The 15205-nt window shown below is 41.1% G+C and overlaps 1 protein-coding gene across 4 annotated transcripts; it reads left to right on the top strand.

Annotated features, from left to right (window-relative positions):
• The first annotated feature begins 18 nt into the window (after nucleotides 1-18).
• INPP5K (inositol polyphosphate-5-phosphatase K) lies at nucleotides 19-15147 on the top strand. 4 transcript variants are annotated; one of them, XM_066202204.1, is made up of 13 exons: nucleotides 19-182; nucleotides 2266-2373; nucleotides 2996-3104; nucleotides 5527-5643; nucleotides 5951-6123; nucleotides 6712-6823; nucleotides 7342-7451; nucleotides 8022-8048; nucleotides 9703-9892; nucleotides 10128-10265; nucleotides 10744-10827; nucleotides 11511-11615; nucleotides 12642-15147. In XM_066202204.1, exons 1-13 carry the CDS (start codon nucleotides 148-150, stop codon nucleotides 12756-12758), a joined length of 1425 nt encoding a protein of 474 aa, XP_066058301.1. In that variant the 5' UTR covers nucleotides 19-147; the 3' UTR covers nucleotides 12759-15147. The 4 variants fall into 4 exon arrangements, with proteins under 4 accessions (XP_066058301.1, XP_066058299.1, XP_066058302.1 ...); XM_066202202.1 differs by having other exon boundaries at nucleotides 19-2099; XM_066202205.1 differs by lacking the exon at nucleotides 8022-8048.
• The last annotated feature ends 58 nt before the right edge of the window (nucleotides 15148-15205 follow it).

The following is a 15205-nucleotide window of genomic DNA, read 5'->3' as shown; positions in this document are numbered from 1 at the left end:
CCCCCGTCACGCGCGGCGATGGGCGCAGGGCGCTGAGGGCGGCGCGGAGGCCGCGGCCGGGCCGGGCCGTGTGAGGGGAGCGCGGGCGGCTCCGCCGGCCCCTTCCCCGTCCTTGGGGCAGCGCTTTCCTGCGGGAACACCTCGGGCATGGAGACCGCGGGCCTTCCCACCAAGGAGTTGAGGTGAGTGTGGGGGGCGCGGAGGGGCGCGAGGCGCGGGTCTGAGGGCGGCTCCGAAAAGTGGCCCCAAGCGGTTACGTAAATGGGCGAGAATTAGCGAAACTTGTGTGTGTGTGCTTATTAGCGGGGAGTTACACGAATTGGCGGCGTTGCGTAGTCATATGAAATAGAGGAGAAAAGCTGATTTTCTGGTGCTGGAGTGGTTCAGGGAGGCTTATGGGGCATTTCTGGGTGCTTGGGACTTCCCGGAGCTCTGTTAATGTGTAATGAGGGCACGAGCATCTGCACCGTCGTCATGGACCCGGTGTCTCGAACTTGTCACTTTCTGGGAGGAAGAAGAAGCTTGAGTAAATATTGAGCTTCTGCTTTTACGGTGTTTTTACAATGTATGTTCACTCCGTGTCGGTGTCCTGACTGGGCTCGATTCCCTGCAGAAACCTGCTTAGATGGGATTTGGGTAACAGCCTGTGACAGGAAAATTAAAAAAAAAAAAAAAAAACAACAAAAAAACAAACCAACAAGCTGACAAGAGCTTAAATATCTCAAAAATCCTCTGAAGGCTTTATTATGAGCACTGTGACCCTGAGAAGTTCTCCACTCTTGAGTCATTTGGGGATTAGCAGCGGTGATGCTAAGTAACGACTTCAGTAGGTTGCTTGTGTTTAGGACGGTGTTTGTTTCTACCTCTGAGATCAGTGCCGTGGTCACCTTGAGGAATTGAATTTCTGTCAGTAATGACTGATGGCGTCAACATCATTTCAGTTTTGTTCACTCAGGTAATTGTCTTACCAAATTAGTAACTGGGGAGTGTTCCCAAGCGACACATCTCCGCTGGCAGAATTAGATCTACAGCCTACCTACTTTTTTTTTTATATTCCCTTGAAGTTTGTTTTGGAGTAGCTTTTGGGTGACTTCAGTGTAGTCTTACAAAGATACACTATTAGTGAGGGAAATTATGGATCATTTTAATCTGTTATGCAAAGTAGTTTTCCAGCTTTTCCGCATACATTGTGTGTCACCTTGAGCGGGCAGTTGATTGTGGGATAAAAACCACAGCCTTAATAATGGGGGTGTTGGTGGGATTCACTAATTATCAGTGTTTATAAGGTCATTATAGAGCTCCAAGCTGGATGGGAAATTATTATTTTTTTAGCCTGTCATGTTACAAGACTGACGGTAAAGTGAATCCGTTTTAAGAAGCTCTGGTACTGAAATTACCATTTTGTAAATAAAGAACAGATGAGTGCTGTGGTGTGAATGTTGAGAGGAGCAGTGGCTTTGCTCGGTTCTGATCAGAACTTTGAATGTTTGAGAGCTGGAGATTACATTTCTCCTTGCCTAGACAGGCACATGATCGATTCAAATCAGCAATAAAACCTTTTAAACCTTGAGCTCATCGAATTAACCACATTAAATCTATTATGAAAAAACCAATTCACTGTGTGTGGTAGGACGTGATTGCAGCTTTTGTAACAACCCAGCGAGTGTGGTGGGAACACCACAGGTTTTGTTTTTTTTCCAACATTGCTGCACCTACATTTGTCCTTTTGTGTTGGAAGCAATGCCGAATTCCAGGGCATCTGCAAAGACCCTTATCAATCTCTTGATTTTAATGGGCCGGTCCTTCAGGGCGTAGGTTTAACTCGCTGAGCAGATGGCATCGCTGAGCGGCGAGGATGCCTCTCAGCACTGCGAGGGGCTCTCCCTGAGCGATGTGGAGAGCCTGCGCAGCCGCTCCGCCAGCATCGGCAGCACCGGCTCCAGCGGCCGCCTGCAGCTCCGGCACAGGGTGGCACAGCTCATGGCCTGCGTGGAGGACATCAGCTCCGACGACGAGATCCACGAGGAAGTGTCTCGCACCCTGGACGAAGCTTTCCTCATCTGGGGAAAAAAGCTGAAGGATAAGTGGCAAGAATTCAGGTTCTGCTCCCTCCAGCTCTTTGTTTTCGTGGTGGTGTCATCTAGAGATAGATGAAAAGTGACAGAAATTCTGTGGGGAGATTAGAACGTTCTTAGGGTTGGTTGCCTGCCTGTCCACGTTTCAATTTTTCAGCATTGGTTTTGTGTGGTTTCTGTTTGTTTTTAGACTGCACTTAGTTACCTGGAATGTGGGCACAGCTTCTCCCCCTCCCGATGTCACCAGTTTACTTCAGCTCAACTCTCTGGGCACCACCACGGATATGTACGTTATAGGGTGAGTGATATTAAAGAACTTGCTCTGTGAGTTTATTGCAGAACTGCTGGGTCTCTGCATGGTCTGTTTTGGGAGGACAGTGATGGGAATCACTGCCTGGGAGATGGCTTAACACTGTTGCTACCAGAGGGTGAAGACTAACTTAGTCTAACTAACTTAGAACAGAGATGATTTAGCAGTTAGCTGCTGCTGTGTGGTGGCAGAATGCAGAATATCTTTTTTCTTAACACACAAAAAGTTTGGGCTGCTGTTTCCTTTGTTAGCATGTTCATTTTGATATGGAAGTTAGTGGAAAATTAGCATGTTTTAAGGGAATTAGTGCAAGCTTCTTAGGCACAATCTATGACTGTGTTTTCCAAACTGTGTTGAAATACTGAAGTCCTGACAGTCAGGTTGTTTGTTGTAACACATTTTGAGTTTAGCATTGTCTTAAACTCTATTTTAGGTGTATATAACCTCCTTTAATTTTGTTTTCCTCAGTGTTAGATGTGTTAAATCCATGTGTGGGTTAAACTGCTTGAATGAGAAACTGAACAGCAGTAAATTTCTGGGGTCTGTGTTCTGCAAAGTTCCTATGAATTCTGTCCAACTGGTGCAATGTGAATAATTGTGATATATTCAGCTTACAGGAGGTGAATTCAAAAATCACAACTTTTCTGTCTGACTTGGCATTTGATGATCCATGGAGCATTTTTTTCATGACCGTCTTGTCTCCACTGGGATATATGAAGGTAATTATTTACATCTCTCTTAAGTCTCACAGCACTGAAGGAAGATGTCTTAGATTTTTTTTCCCCTCAGATTATCCATAGAAGATAAAGTGATGGTGTTTTTGCAGTACATTAGAAGTGATTCTTCGTCTCACATGTTTTTTCCTGTGATATAAACTCATACTGAACAGCCTGTTTCCTGTGGCCACAATATCTTTATCTCTTGTTTGTAGAAAAGTTTCTTGCTCTGTGCAGTATTGGGGAACTGTACTGTGATGTATCTAATGTTGTCTTGCACTATAAATATCCCAAGCAATGGCAGTGATTTTTGTTAAGATTGGTAGGGCTCCTTTATCTGTTTGGTTTATTTTTTCCAGTTTGTTTGCAGGTGAAAATGAATTGCATGCGTGTAAAACAGGATTTTAGTGGGTGTATATATTTACCTGAGGACTTAATTTTTGGTTGAAGACTTATAACATTATATGGGAATTTAAGTTATAAGGTGGGGCAATATCAGGGACATAAGATCAGCTAAAGTACTGGCTATTTTAATGATGCCAACAATCAACTTAGGAAGATATCCGGAATTTTCCTAGTAAAGAGAAATTAAAAGCCTTTTGTAGTGGTTTTCTAACCCAAGCACTATTTCAGCCTGATTTTGCTGAGGTGATTGCATTATCTGCATGCTAATCGGACTCAGTAGTTGTACTGTTCTTTCAGTTGTAATTAAACAAAACAAAGGACCCATTGGGAATTACAAAAAGGAAAAAACCCACATTGTTCACTCTGGCCTAAGTCATTGCTGATAAAAATTCAAAATCTGGCCGTGGGCTGACATTCAGGCCCTGTATACACACAGTTAAAAGAATTCCTGCTAGTATGCCTGGCTGATTTTGAATTCTAATTTATGACTGAGGCAGTTTGGAGCACACTAATGAATGGATGCTGCCACCTAATGGCTTTTCAGCAGGACTTGATTAGCTCCAGTAATAAGGGGGAGCTGTCAGGCCGGGTCAGAATCAAACCAGGCAGCAAGGAAAGGTTATCCCGGGACTCAGGCGGGAATTTGGCTGTGCAGGAGAGGAGCAGTTACCCCTTGGCTGACCTGTGACAAGGCTGGGTGTGGAGGGATAGGTGTCACCCTTGGGACATTCTGTCCCCTCAGTAACTGGGTCTGTTTTCAGAGTGTTCAATTGGTCACAGTCAATTCTTCCACCACCCACAGGATCGTGTTCCCTCCGTGCTCTAAGGACTGGTGCTGGTTCCAGCAGGGGAGGGGTCAGTGCCTTGTGGTGTTCAGGACCTGTGGATGATCTTGAGAACTGTTTGGGGACTGGCCACAGCAGAGTGAAATAAAGCTAATAAATAATAAAAGGACTCAAAGGTCTTGGTACCTCATGAATGTAATTATGGAAAGGAGAGTGCTGACTACTAAAATATTTATGCATCATTAGTAATTGCAGTCCGTTGTTTCAGTATTGTGTGGTATTTTGTTGGGTTCAAGGACACTGAAAACATTAAAATATATTCTGAAGTAGTTTAATTGTGTAAGATAGGGAGACAAAGGAGGAATTCTGTTTTAGATTTTGGTCTGAATTTTTGTGCTTCTCCAGCAGTTGTATAGTCAATTTTATTCTAGTGTAGTCTGTTTCTAAATTAATCCAGCATAAAATTGAACTACAGTTAATGTATTTCAATGTCTGTCTTTTAAATTGAATCATTATCATTAAATAAACACAATGAATTTTGTGTCTCATGCCAGGAACATTGTAAAGTCCATAAATGTTCAATGAAGGACATCTTTATTAGACTATTTCCACACACACAAACCAAAAAAAACCCAAACCACAAAAACCCCATGTCTTATGTGCTCCCTAAGTGTTTGGTAAATCAGATTTTACAGGCACTGCAGGCAGGAGTTTCTGCTGTTTGCAGCTCATTTTGTTTGCAGATGCCTGGAATTGACTGCTGTGCTTTTGAGGCATTTAATGGCATTCAGAATATTTAATTATCTGCTCAAGGGTACTTCAGTTTGAAAAACTTGCTGCTGTTGGAGGATTTGTAGGTGTGAAGCTTTTAGGTGAAAAGTGAAGGATTTGGTCCTTCATGAGCAGGATTCTTAAAGACAGGAACAAGAGGCTGGTGAGGCAGAAGAAAAGTCCTTAAAGAGATTTGGGCAGGTGCATGTTTTGACGTCAACTTCAGATTGAAATACAATGTTAGAACTGTGTTAATTAGCTGAGGAATTGATCAGCTTCGTTTATAAGGAACATATTTTTCACAGCACTGAAATGAGTCTGCATTAACTGTGTCACAGTATTGAGGCTACGCTTGGTGAGGAAGTTGCATGACTTCTGCTGTGGCCTTCTTCACCTGAAAGCTCCTGTGAAATAAACCCCAGGAGCTGCTGGAAATGAGCATTTTTTATTTTCTGTCTCCCCAGCTGTCCTCAGTTCGCATGCAGGGCTTGCTGCTCCTGATCTTTGTGAAGCACGTGCACCTTCCCTTCATCCGGGACATCCACACTCACTACACCCGCACAGGTCTCTATGGCTACTGGGTAAGGGCTGTTACCTGCTCATTGATGGTGCTCTGTGCCTCTCCCTGGCTCCATGCTGGCATACAGGACATGGGGGTTAATTAAAAATTAATAACCTGACCAGCAGACTCGTTTGTTTGAACCTCGTGTGCAGCACAGACCATGATTTCAGATTTCGGTTTATTTGCTGATACGCAACAAGTCGTGTAGGAAGAAATTGTACTGATTTAAATCTTAATTGCAAGATTCCAAAAGTGATAGGTGGTGTTAGTTACATTTGCAGGCATTGACTGCAGGTTCAGGGAATGCTGTTGATCTTCCATGCCAGGGGAACAAAGGAGGAGTCGGCATCCGCATGACCCTCTTTGGGCACACGATCTGTTTCATGAACTGCCATTTGCCAGCTCACATTGAGAACACAGAGCAGCGACTGGATGACTTTGAGAAAATCCTGGAAATGCAGTTTGAAGGAGAGGGTATTCCAAGTCCCTTGGATCATGAGTGAGTTCTGTGTTGGTTTTATCTATTACAAGGTAAACTCTTGCGCTGAAGAGTTTCAGGTTTGGATTTTTCATCCATCATTTTATTTTAAATATCCCTTCAGCCTTGACCCTGAACCACTGAGAGGAAAAGAAAACCTGAAGGACAGATGTCTGTTTTACAGGACTGTTTTCTTCCAGTCTCTAATTACGTTCATTTGTTAGCATATAGACTGTACATGTCATGGAGGAAAGCTTTAGAAACTAAAGCCTGTTTGTACCAGAAATCCTTTAGGTTGCTGTTAAATGTTCAGAGATGTAAGACTCAGGAGAAGTTAATACTCAGGCAGTAATAAGCACGCACCAAGAATGCAAGGGACTTAATTTACTGTTTCAATTACTTCAAATTTTTTTTGTTTAGCAGCAGGTTGTCTCTGTGCAAGCTTATCTATAACTACTTAATGTTTGTGCTTAAGCTGTTTGCATTAAGTAATAAAAGTGATTAGAGCAACTAATTAGTGTAATGGCTAATATTCTGTCAAATTCTTCCCTTGAGTTAATATATTCATATAAATCTTTCTTGTTTGATGCATTTTGGTTTGGTTTTAAGGGTTCTCTTCTGGTTTGGAGATCTAAACTTCCGGATAGCAGATTATGGGATACACTTTGTCAGAGAATCAATCAATAACAAGCGTTTCAATCTGCTCTGGGAAAAGGACCAGGTAGGTTGGCTCAGTCTCTTTGGGGGTTTGGTTTTGCTTTTAATGCTCACAAACACGACGTAGTAGTTAAATTACACCTTGAGGTTCTAATTTCTGCTAAAGAACACAAACTCAGAGCAGTCATGAGGTAGAACATGTGAGGTGGTCATAAGCCCCGGTTAATTGCAAGCTTTTTCTGCTTTTGTGCAGTTTCTTACTCATTTAAAATGCTCATGTTGGCTGAAGATTTCTTTGAACTTCATGTCTTCTCAGTTGCTCCTCACCTTTATCTTTCCTCTTCTCCCAAGAATTCTTTATAAGAGAACCTTATTCTGGATTTTGCTTGGGTAGAATTGCCTCTAAACTTTTAGATGGATCGTGTCTAGAGTTCTGGCTATAACAAAGAGGCCCTTCTGAATTTACCTTCCCAGTGTTGTACTGACTGCAATGTTGAATTCTTGGAAGATGCTTTCCCAATCATCCTTTAAGCTCTGATTTTTTAAAACATAATCTTTAAAAGTTACTTTTTATTTCTGCAGTTAAATATGGCAAAAAAGAAGGAAGCATTTCTGAAGGAATTCAAAGAAGGTCCTCTGCTGTTTAAGCCCACCTACAAGTTTGACCTTTACTCGGATGTCTATGACACAAGGTAAAAGATGAAATGAGTTTAGACATGGAATGTGGGAGTGAATGTGGTGCTTGGTTAAACATCACTTCAGTAATCAGCAAACCTGGATTTCCTGAGTGTACTGGGGCTGTTGGGCTGTTCTGTTAGGCTTGGATTGATCAGTTCTGAATAAATGAATATTTTTGGCTGAAGAAGCTGGGGTCTGCTGATTGTGAGAGGGAAGTAATGAAACAACCCAACTGCCTTTTTGGAAAGACCAGATAAATAAAATAAATGAGCACTTGTTTAAGCTGCTTCTGTTTTGTTCTTTCGTACTAAAAGTGCTCACTGGTTCTCAAAAAGGAGCGAAAGAATAATTGTCATTTTTGCTTCCCTTTTCTGCTTAAGCATTTCATTTGATATGCTGGTATTTGAAAATTATTGTATATTTGTCTTTATTGATTGTTTTAACTTGAAGATGGAGTTTCTGAAATTTCCAAAGTTTTTCTGTGATATTAAAGTCTGTTTGTTAAGTATTAGTCTTATGTTTCCACAGAAGGATAAGTTCCTGTCCAAACAGGGTTTTGTACTGATCTTTTTCTTTACTTCCAGAGAACAGAAGTCCCTCTTTTGGTTTAAGTAAGAATAGAGCTTTCTGAATTTTGTAGTATTTGTAATATTTCACTATCAAAACAAGGCTCCATCTGAGCTTTTGCTTTGATTTTTGTGAAATATTTGAAAATCAGATGACAGCTGATTTTCTGTAGGGATTTTCTTAACCTGTCTGAAAGCTGCAGTGTTATCTGCTCTGCTGTTGCACTTAACATTGGAAGACATGGAAGCAAAGACATTTTTCTTCCTAATTGAATATAAAGAGATGTAATGGCACCAGCAGTAAAGTCATCTAACAAAAAAGACTTAATCCAAACCTGGACATTTTACAAATGATTCGTAGCCTGGTTGTCTGTATTGGCTGATTTAGAGAACAAAAAGTGTGGTTGCACATTCCGTGTGCATCCTGCAAGCTACCAGAGAGACTTTGCTCACATGGGGGTGACCAGCAAACCTCAAGAAAAGCACCCTGCAAAAGCAGCTTTTGCTGAAACCCACAGAATTTTATTTTTGACACTCCTTCAGTGTGAATTCTGAGGGTTGGTTTCCCATCTAACAGCCCATTTTCTCTAAAACAGTCAGTGTTTCACCCTAAGCTGTTCTTTTGGTGTTTTCCTGCACAGCAGAGCAGACATCTGGCATCTCCTGAAGATTTCTGTCGGTTTATAGAATTGCTGCCCTAAGTGGGATAAGGGCCCTTAGTCATTTCAAGTCTTTCCACCTTTTTGAAGGTGGGAAGGGGTAAAACAAAATGATATTGAATATTGAACTAAATGGCCTTGGGTTTGGATTAAAAGTTGTTAAACTGACAGTTTTCCTTACACATCCTGCTTTTAACTTTTATAATCCAATCCAGTCCATTCTAATTCCTCTTCCATAGGGTATGATCTTTTCTCCATTTCAATTTGAAGTGATCCACCCATCCAGGGAGTTGCTGTTAAGCCTTCCTCCCACCACAGAGAGAACCACAGAGGGCTCATGTCTTCCGGTGTCATTGATAGGGTATAAAAGGAAACTCTGCATTGTGATAAGTTTGATGTATAACACAGTTGCAGGCACAACTTCCTTGATTATGGAATTTTGAAAGCTTGTTATGAGACAGCAGTAGCTTGCAAACCTGAAACGCAGGCTGGTACAATTTAGAGGAAGTTCTAAATAAAGCATTGCTGTGGCACCTGTGATTACCATAAACTACCCAAGTTTGTCCTCTTTTCTGTTGTGAAAAGAAACTTGCTCTCAAATATTTTTAATAATTTCAGACATCATTTAGACTCTTCCTACATATTCCTTATTTTTACGCCCTCATTTCTCAGAATATCTGTATGTTTGGAGCCTGGGGCAGTTGCTGTGTTATCTCAGTGTTCATGCATGTTTTCACAGGGTTTTAGGAGAAAGTATCATTTCCTGTATGAAGCCAACTAACCCACTGAAATGTCCTTCCCCTCTTCATTTTACTCCTCTTGCAGAAAGCCATGAAACTGATCTGTGCTGAATGGAGTTCAAATTAAGGAAATGTTGGTTGAAAAACACATTTAACAGAGCTGTAAAATGAAGCTTGGATAAGATTGCCTCCTTTTATTAATATTTATCTCACGGTCTTTGAGTAGATTTTGCACAGCATTCTTAGCTTTTGGCAACTTGTTTCTGTGCTCATTTCACTTTTTACCTTACATTTTTGCAGTGAGAAGAAAAGAAAGCCAGCTTGGACTGATAGAATTCTATGGAAAGTGAGAAATACCTCTGAGGCATCAAAAGAAGGCGAATTCCCTGAAGAAGAGAACCCAATTTCTATTTCTCTGACTAACTATCTCAGTCACATGAGCTATGGCATCAGTGATCACAAACCTGTCACAGGAACTTTCAAGCTTGAGGTGTGCTGTCCCAGTTATGTTGTTAAGAAAAAGTTTGTTTTACTCAGTGTTGCCTTACAGCAGCTGATTTCCTAAACCATAATCTCAGTTTCAATCTGATCATAGTGAAGGCAGCAAATTGCTTTCAGGTTATTTTCAGTCACTTAAAAGAGTCCCACAGTGGCAATTATGAAAAGAATAACTGAAAGAATGACAGGCTTGACTGAGTTTAAACTCTTGGGTTTTTTTTGTGTAGATGAAGCCTCTTGTGACAGATCCCTTGGTCACCCTGAACGCTGAGGGTGAGTGGAGTGCAGAGCACGACGTTCTCATCCGCTACTCCGCGGGGCAGGAATTCCCCAACAGCGCCTGGGACTGGATTGGGCTCTTCCAGGTACTGTCACCTCATCCTGCCTCTCCAGCAGAGATGGGAATATGACTGCAGGAGGTCGTTGGGAGTTTTACAGCACTGATTCTTGCTAGTGCAGAACTCTCTGAAATATTTGTGTCTTTGATTGCCATTTCTGTGTGCTGACAGTTTAGCTGTGCAGCATGTAAGTTCTTCCACACCCTTTGAATTCTCTGCTGAGATAATCTGGTTGTTCATTGAAGTAAAATGTTGCAGAAGTTATGGAAAGGAGTTTATGCAACAAAAAGAAAGGGCAAAAATAAAAGTCAGTGGAAGGGTGAGAGAACACAGCAGTTCCACCTTCTCAGAAACAAACAATGTGTAAATGCCCCCAAAATGTTTTGATCCTAAGAGTGTTTTAATTACTTCAGTGAAACAGTGAACTTCCCTCACAACTTTGTTTTTCATGTAGTATGGTTCTTGTTTCTATCAGGAAGCTGATGGTTTTTCTCTTTCTCTGCAGATGAATTTCAGGCATGTGAAGGATTATATTACTTATGCTTGGGTGGAAGATGATGAAATTGCTTCCAACAGAGACAGTAAACAGGTAAGTCAGTTGTATTTCTTTCTAATGCAGTTTCCCATAGAGTAGCATTGGAGATCTGTTCTCCAGATCAGATACTTCCCTCAGGGGTTCTGTATCCTCTTCCCAGCTGAAGCTAATTTGGAACAATATTATTGTTTAAAATCCCTCTTCCTAATTCTTCCTAGTGATGTTTTGGTCCCTCTTTAAAAACTGCTGTCTGTTTCAAAGCTTTCTAGTAGTGATTACTTAAAGTGATTTAAACCAAACAAGTAAAACTTATTTTGATGCAAATGAGAAATATCCAGAGATACTTATCTGAACAAATAAAAGTTGAAATTGGGAACAGTGGCTCCTGGGACAGAAGCAAACCAAGCTTGTGGATTGCTCTGCTGTTGCCACCAGGAGGCAGCTCCACTCCCTCTGCTGCTCTGTGGCTTTGTCACTTCCCTTCCAGCCACTCTGGGTCTCTTCTCCCGTGTCACTGAACCAAGCCAGCCTGCTGACATAGTGAAGGATATTCCTTCTCCTCCCTGATTTAATTTTCACATGGTTTCCTGAGTTATTTCTGTCCCCATCCGTTTTAGCTTACGTTTTAAAACTTGCTTATAAATAGCAAATACTGATTTTGACGGTGACCTGAATGGCTTTTTTGTGAACTTCTTTTTCTGTGGAAATTGCTCATTACCTGTTCTTTTTCTTGCCAGGTTTACATGAGTGGTTCAGAAATACCTAAGATGGGAGGAGAATTTTTGCTTTGTTATTATAGCAATAACTTGCAGTCGATAGTTGGCATCAGTGAACCTTTTCAGGTAATACATTAGGAAGCACTGATTAATGCTGATGTGATTTTTTTTTTATTACTTCTTTTGTTTTCATATGCATTTGAACACAGCTGTGTTAATCCTTGGGAAGGTGGCAGCAGAAGGAATTTTAAAAAGGATATGTCCTGGCTAAAAAGGATTTGCTGATGTGCCTAAAGGCTCTGAGTAACTATTACAGCATCACACAGCAGTGAAATAAGACATGTTTCTCTCCCTCACTGTTCACTTTTGGAACTTCAGGACCCCTCTTAGGTCCCCAGTTTCTGTAAAGATGACAAATCAAGTGCTGCCAAAATTCTGGCACATTGTAAGTGAACTCTTTGTGCTCCATTCTGTGATTTGCACCCAAGTGTTTCCTGTAAATTGTCACTTGAATTTGGGAAGGATGGGACAGCTGGACTCAAGTTATTTGATTAACAGTCCCTGTTTAATTTCTGCAAGCATGACTTAACCTGCCCAAACAGGATGAACTGACCAAGCATTGCTGCTTCTACACAAGCACTGTTTTTTTCCAGAATAATTTTGTTTGTGCGTTATTTTTCATGCTGTCATGGCTGTGCTTGTGTGCTAGGGAATCACTGAAATAGGAAATTTGCTTTGTTGATGATGAGGATGAAGGGGTTTTAGAAGACTCTGAAACCTCAGTGCCTTAGGGAATATAATAATGAAAGTTCCTGGGCTGGCTGGTGTCTCATTCCTATTTTATACCATTATATATTGTTTTAGGTATTCTATTCCTGTTTTTCTCTGTATGGGTGAGAAACATGGCAGAGTGGAGTGTTTGTATTGTCTCTGAGCTCAGAGACTATCAGAGATTCTGCAGGATTTGTTGCTTTTCTTCTTGCATGACATTTAATGTTTTGGTATCACTGTGGTGGATTTTTTACTTGATTTTTTTAATCTTCTTAGTTTTTAGCAAGCATGACAGGATTCTTTATATAATGAAATGGATAATACAGAACAACACAGTGCTTTTGAACTGTTAATTTGGTTTTTATCCTGTTTTTCTCCTAGATTCAGCCTAGCCAAATGCCAATAGAAAAGGATCTGCCAGAGGAAAGGAGCAGCTGGCTGCAGAGACCTGACAATCCAGAATCAGGTGGTAACTCTGAGAGAAGAAAGGGCATTTAATGGTCCTGGTTCAGCAGTCACATGATTCTTTATGTCTTAGTGATTGTAAGCTTTTGCTCTTAGAAGTTGGAGTAAGACAGGTAGGATTGTTCAGAACCTTTGGAAGCTTGTAGAAGATAATTTATTGTGGAAATGGATGTTTTTATTCTGGGGAGAGTAACTCTCTTGCACTGGATGAGGACTGTAAAATAGCACTTAAGGAATGCTGTATGTTTTAAGGTGATAGACATTTCTAATGCAATGATTTAACCTAAGGAAGTTGCAATGTTTAATAGGTTTTTTGGCTTGTTCCTTTTTTTTTTTGTAGAGGATGTTTTATTTACGATGCAATATTTACTATGCTGTAACCATTTAATAATTGATTTCCAAATTTTGAGTTTAAATGAAGTTATTTAAAAATTATTTATTAGATACAGCTAGTTAGCTTGTTTGGAAATTTTATTTTACTTTCAAATGTAAGCTAATTACCTTTTGGGAAACACCAATGACAGCAGGTCACATCTGCTGACACAAAAAACAAAATCTTTGGAGTGTGTAAAGTCTCCTTTGGTAGATCCTTCTCTTCATGCCTTACTGAGAGCTCTTTGTAGGATTTTCCATTTCTGATTCTTCCAAATTGAAGTACATTTATCAAAATGCACTATTCCTGATTTTTTAAATTCTTCTTTTATTAAACAATTAAGCAATTTGCTTATTGCCTTTCTCCCCCTCATAAAAAAAAACCCCATAATATAAACCCATTTTTATACCAGCCCCTGGCTTGGAGTGAGCCAGGATCCCACAGCTTCTGAAGGAAGTTGCAGAAGTTGAGAAATGCTTTAGCATGGATGAGTAGCCCACGGTTGATGATTTGGTATAATCTTAAAAAATTGTAAATCTCTTGATTTTATGTCAGTCTGCAACTTTCTGGTTTTTTCTAGAGGTGCTCAGACCTTTCTGTATCCTGTGCACTTGAGGGTGGAGATGGAATAAGAAATTTCCTGTACCTTTAGGAACCTGAAAGGTAGTTAGCTTCTGAAAGGGTCTGTTTCCTGATGAGGAAATGGAGATCTTTGGAAAGGGTTGGAAAGGGCACCAACATTCCACAGAATCTCAGACTGCAGTGCTGGGACAGAGCCCTTTGAGTCTCCCCTGTTCTGTGTCCACAGCTCCCTTCCAGGTGCGGTGAGCAGAGTCAGTCGCTCCTCACTGGCACAGGGATGGAAAAGAGCAGATTTGGTTCAAGTGGAAGAGCAAGGGGTGTTGTTGGGATGTTCATGCTGGAATTCTGCCTCAGAACCGAGTGGATTCCTTTTTGCTCTTTTTGCTCAAAGCCTTCTTTTTTCCGGGGTTGTTTTGAGATAGAAAGTTAACAGCTTGGTAGGCTATTTGTTCTGCTTTTATCATTCACTGTATAAAATACCTTGAGGTCCAGGTGTCTTTGTGTCCTGTTGAAGCTCTGACATAGGTTTCTGGTTAGGTAGTTGCAGTGGGCTTTAGGAACACTTGGCCTCTGTAGGTTTTAGTTGTATCTCAGCTTGATGCTTGGTGTTGGGAACTGTTCCCAGTTGTGAGTAGTGAGGGCAGGTTCAGAGGATACTGTGTTCATTGCATGGATTAACACTGCCTTGAGGTTTACAGTTTGTACATTCCTGTTACACTTTGGAACCATATTAGAAACAGTTTTCCCATTTATACTGGTCTCCCAAGAATTTGTTTTGCACTGAATCTTTCAGATATATGACTTCTTATGGCAATTAAGGCATCAGACAAATCCCTGCTTTGAACTGCAGTCCCTTCTGCAGTTCCTGAGTTGTGCTCTGTCTCTGGTTTCACTGGTGCAACTCTCTGACCATTCTCCATGCAAGGAGATTCTGTGGAGAGCCCGAAGAGCAGTGAGCTTTGAATTCCAGACCACAGCTGGCGATTCACTGTGGACCAAGATCCAGTTTCTTCTAAGCAGGGTGCATCTGCTGGGCAGGAGCAGCTCAGAGGGAGCCATGCAGCCTCTTTGCAGGGGCAAGACACTCGAGATCCTTTGTGTTTGTGGGAGCTGAGAACCCTCTGTCACTGGACACAGAAGCTGCATTTTGTAAATTGATCCTTTGAACCATGAGACTTCCCGGAAAATGTCCCCAGCAGCTGGGATTGGAACTGCTTGTGTGTAAGGAGGATGCTGCACAGAACTCTGCACTTCTCTCTTCAGTATTATGCACACAGAGGCACTTTTGTTTACTACTGTTACCTATGGTAGCTTTTCAAACTATTCCATGACCTGTAATGATGTAATTTCTGAGGAAATTTATCTTTTCTTAAAACACCTTTAATTGGATGTTATAATCACTGGAAATGTTTTTATACTCATGTGTTTTTCTTTTCATGTACCTCTAAAATAAATCCTGGCAGTGAAGTGTTGTGCATGGCCTCTGTTAATTTGAGAAGGAACAGACTGGTTTGGGTGGGGAGGA

This window comes from Chamaea fasciata, unplaced genomic scaffold, assembly GCF_029207755.1.
Source record: "Chamaea fasciata isolate MVZ Bird 193981 ecotype frontalis unplaced genomic scaffold, bChaFas1.0.hap1 SCAF_21, whole genome shotgun sequence".
Lineage (NCBI taxonomy): Eukaryota > Metazoa > Chordata > Aves > Passeriformes > Sylviidae > Chamaea > Chamaea fasciata.
The sequence above is the reverse complement of the archived record's forward strand: the minus strand, read 5'-3'. Positions and strand labels throughout refer to the sequence as shown.

Bases quoted from the DNA above. Each gene is read 5' to 3' on its own strand.
- INPP5K (XM_066202202.1), top strand. From the start codon at position 1,834: ATGGCATCGCTGAGCGGCGAGGATGCCTCTCAGCACTGCGAGGGGCTC. The intron at 9,893-10,127 runs GTGTGCTGTCCC...TTTTTTGTGTAG, and splicing joins CAGGAACTTTCAAGCTTGAG to ATGAAGCCTCTTGTGACAGA. The intron at 11,616-12,641 runs GTAATACATTAG...TTTTTCTCCTAG, and splicing joins GCATCAGTGAACCTTTTCAG to ATTCAGCCTAGCCAAATGCC.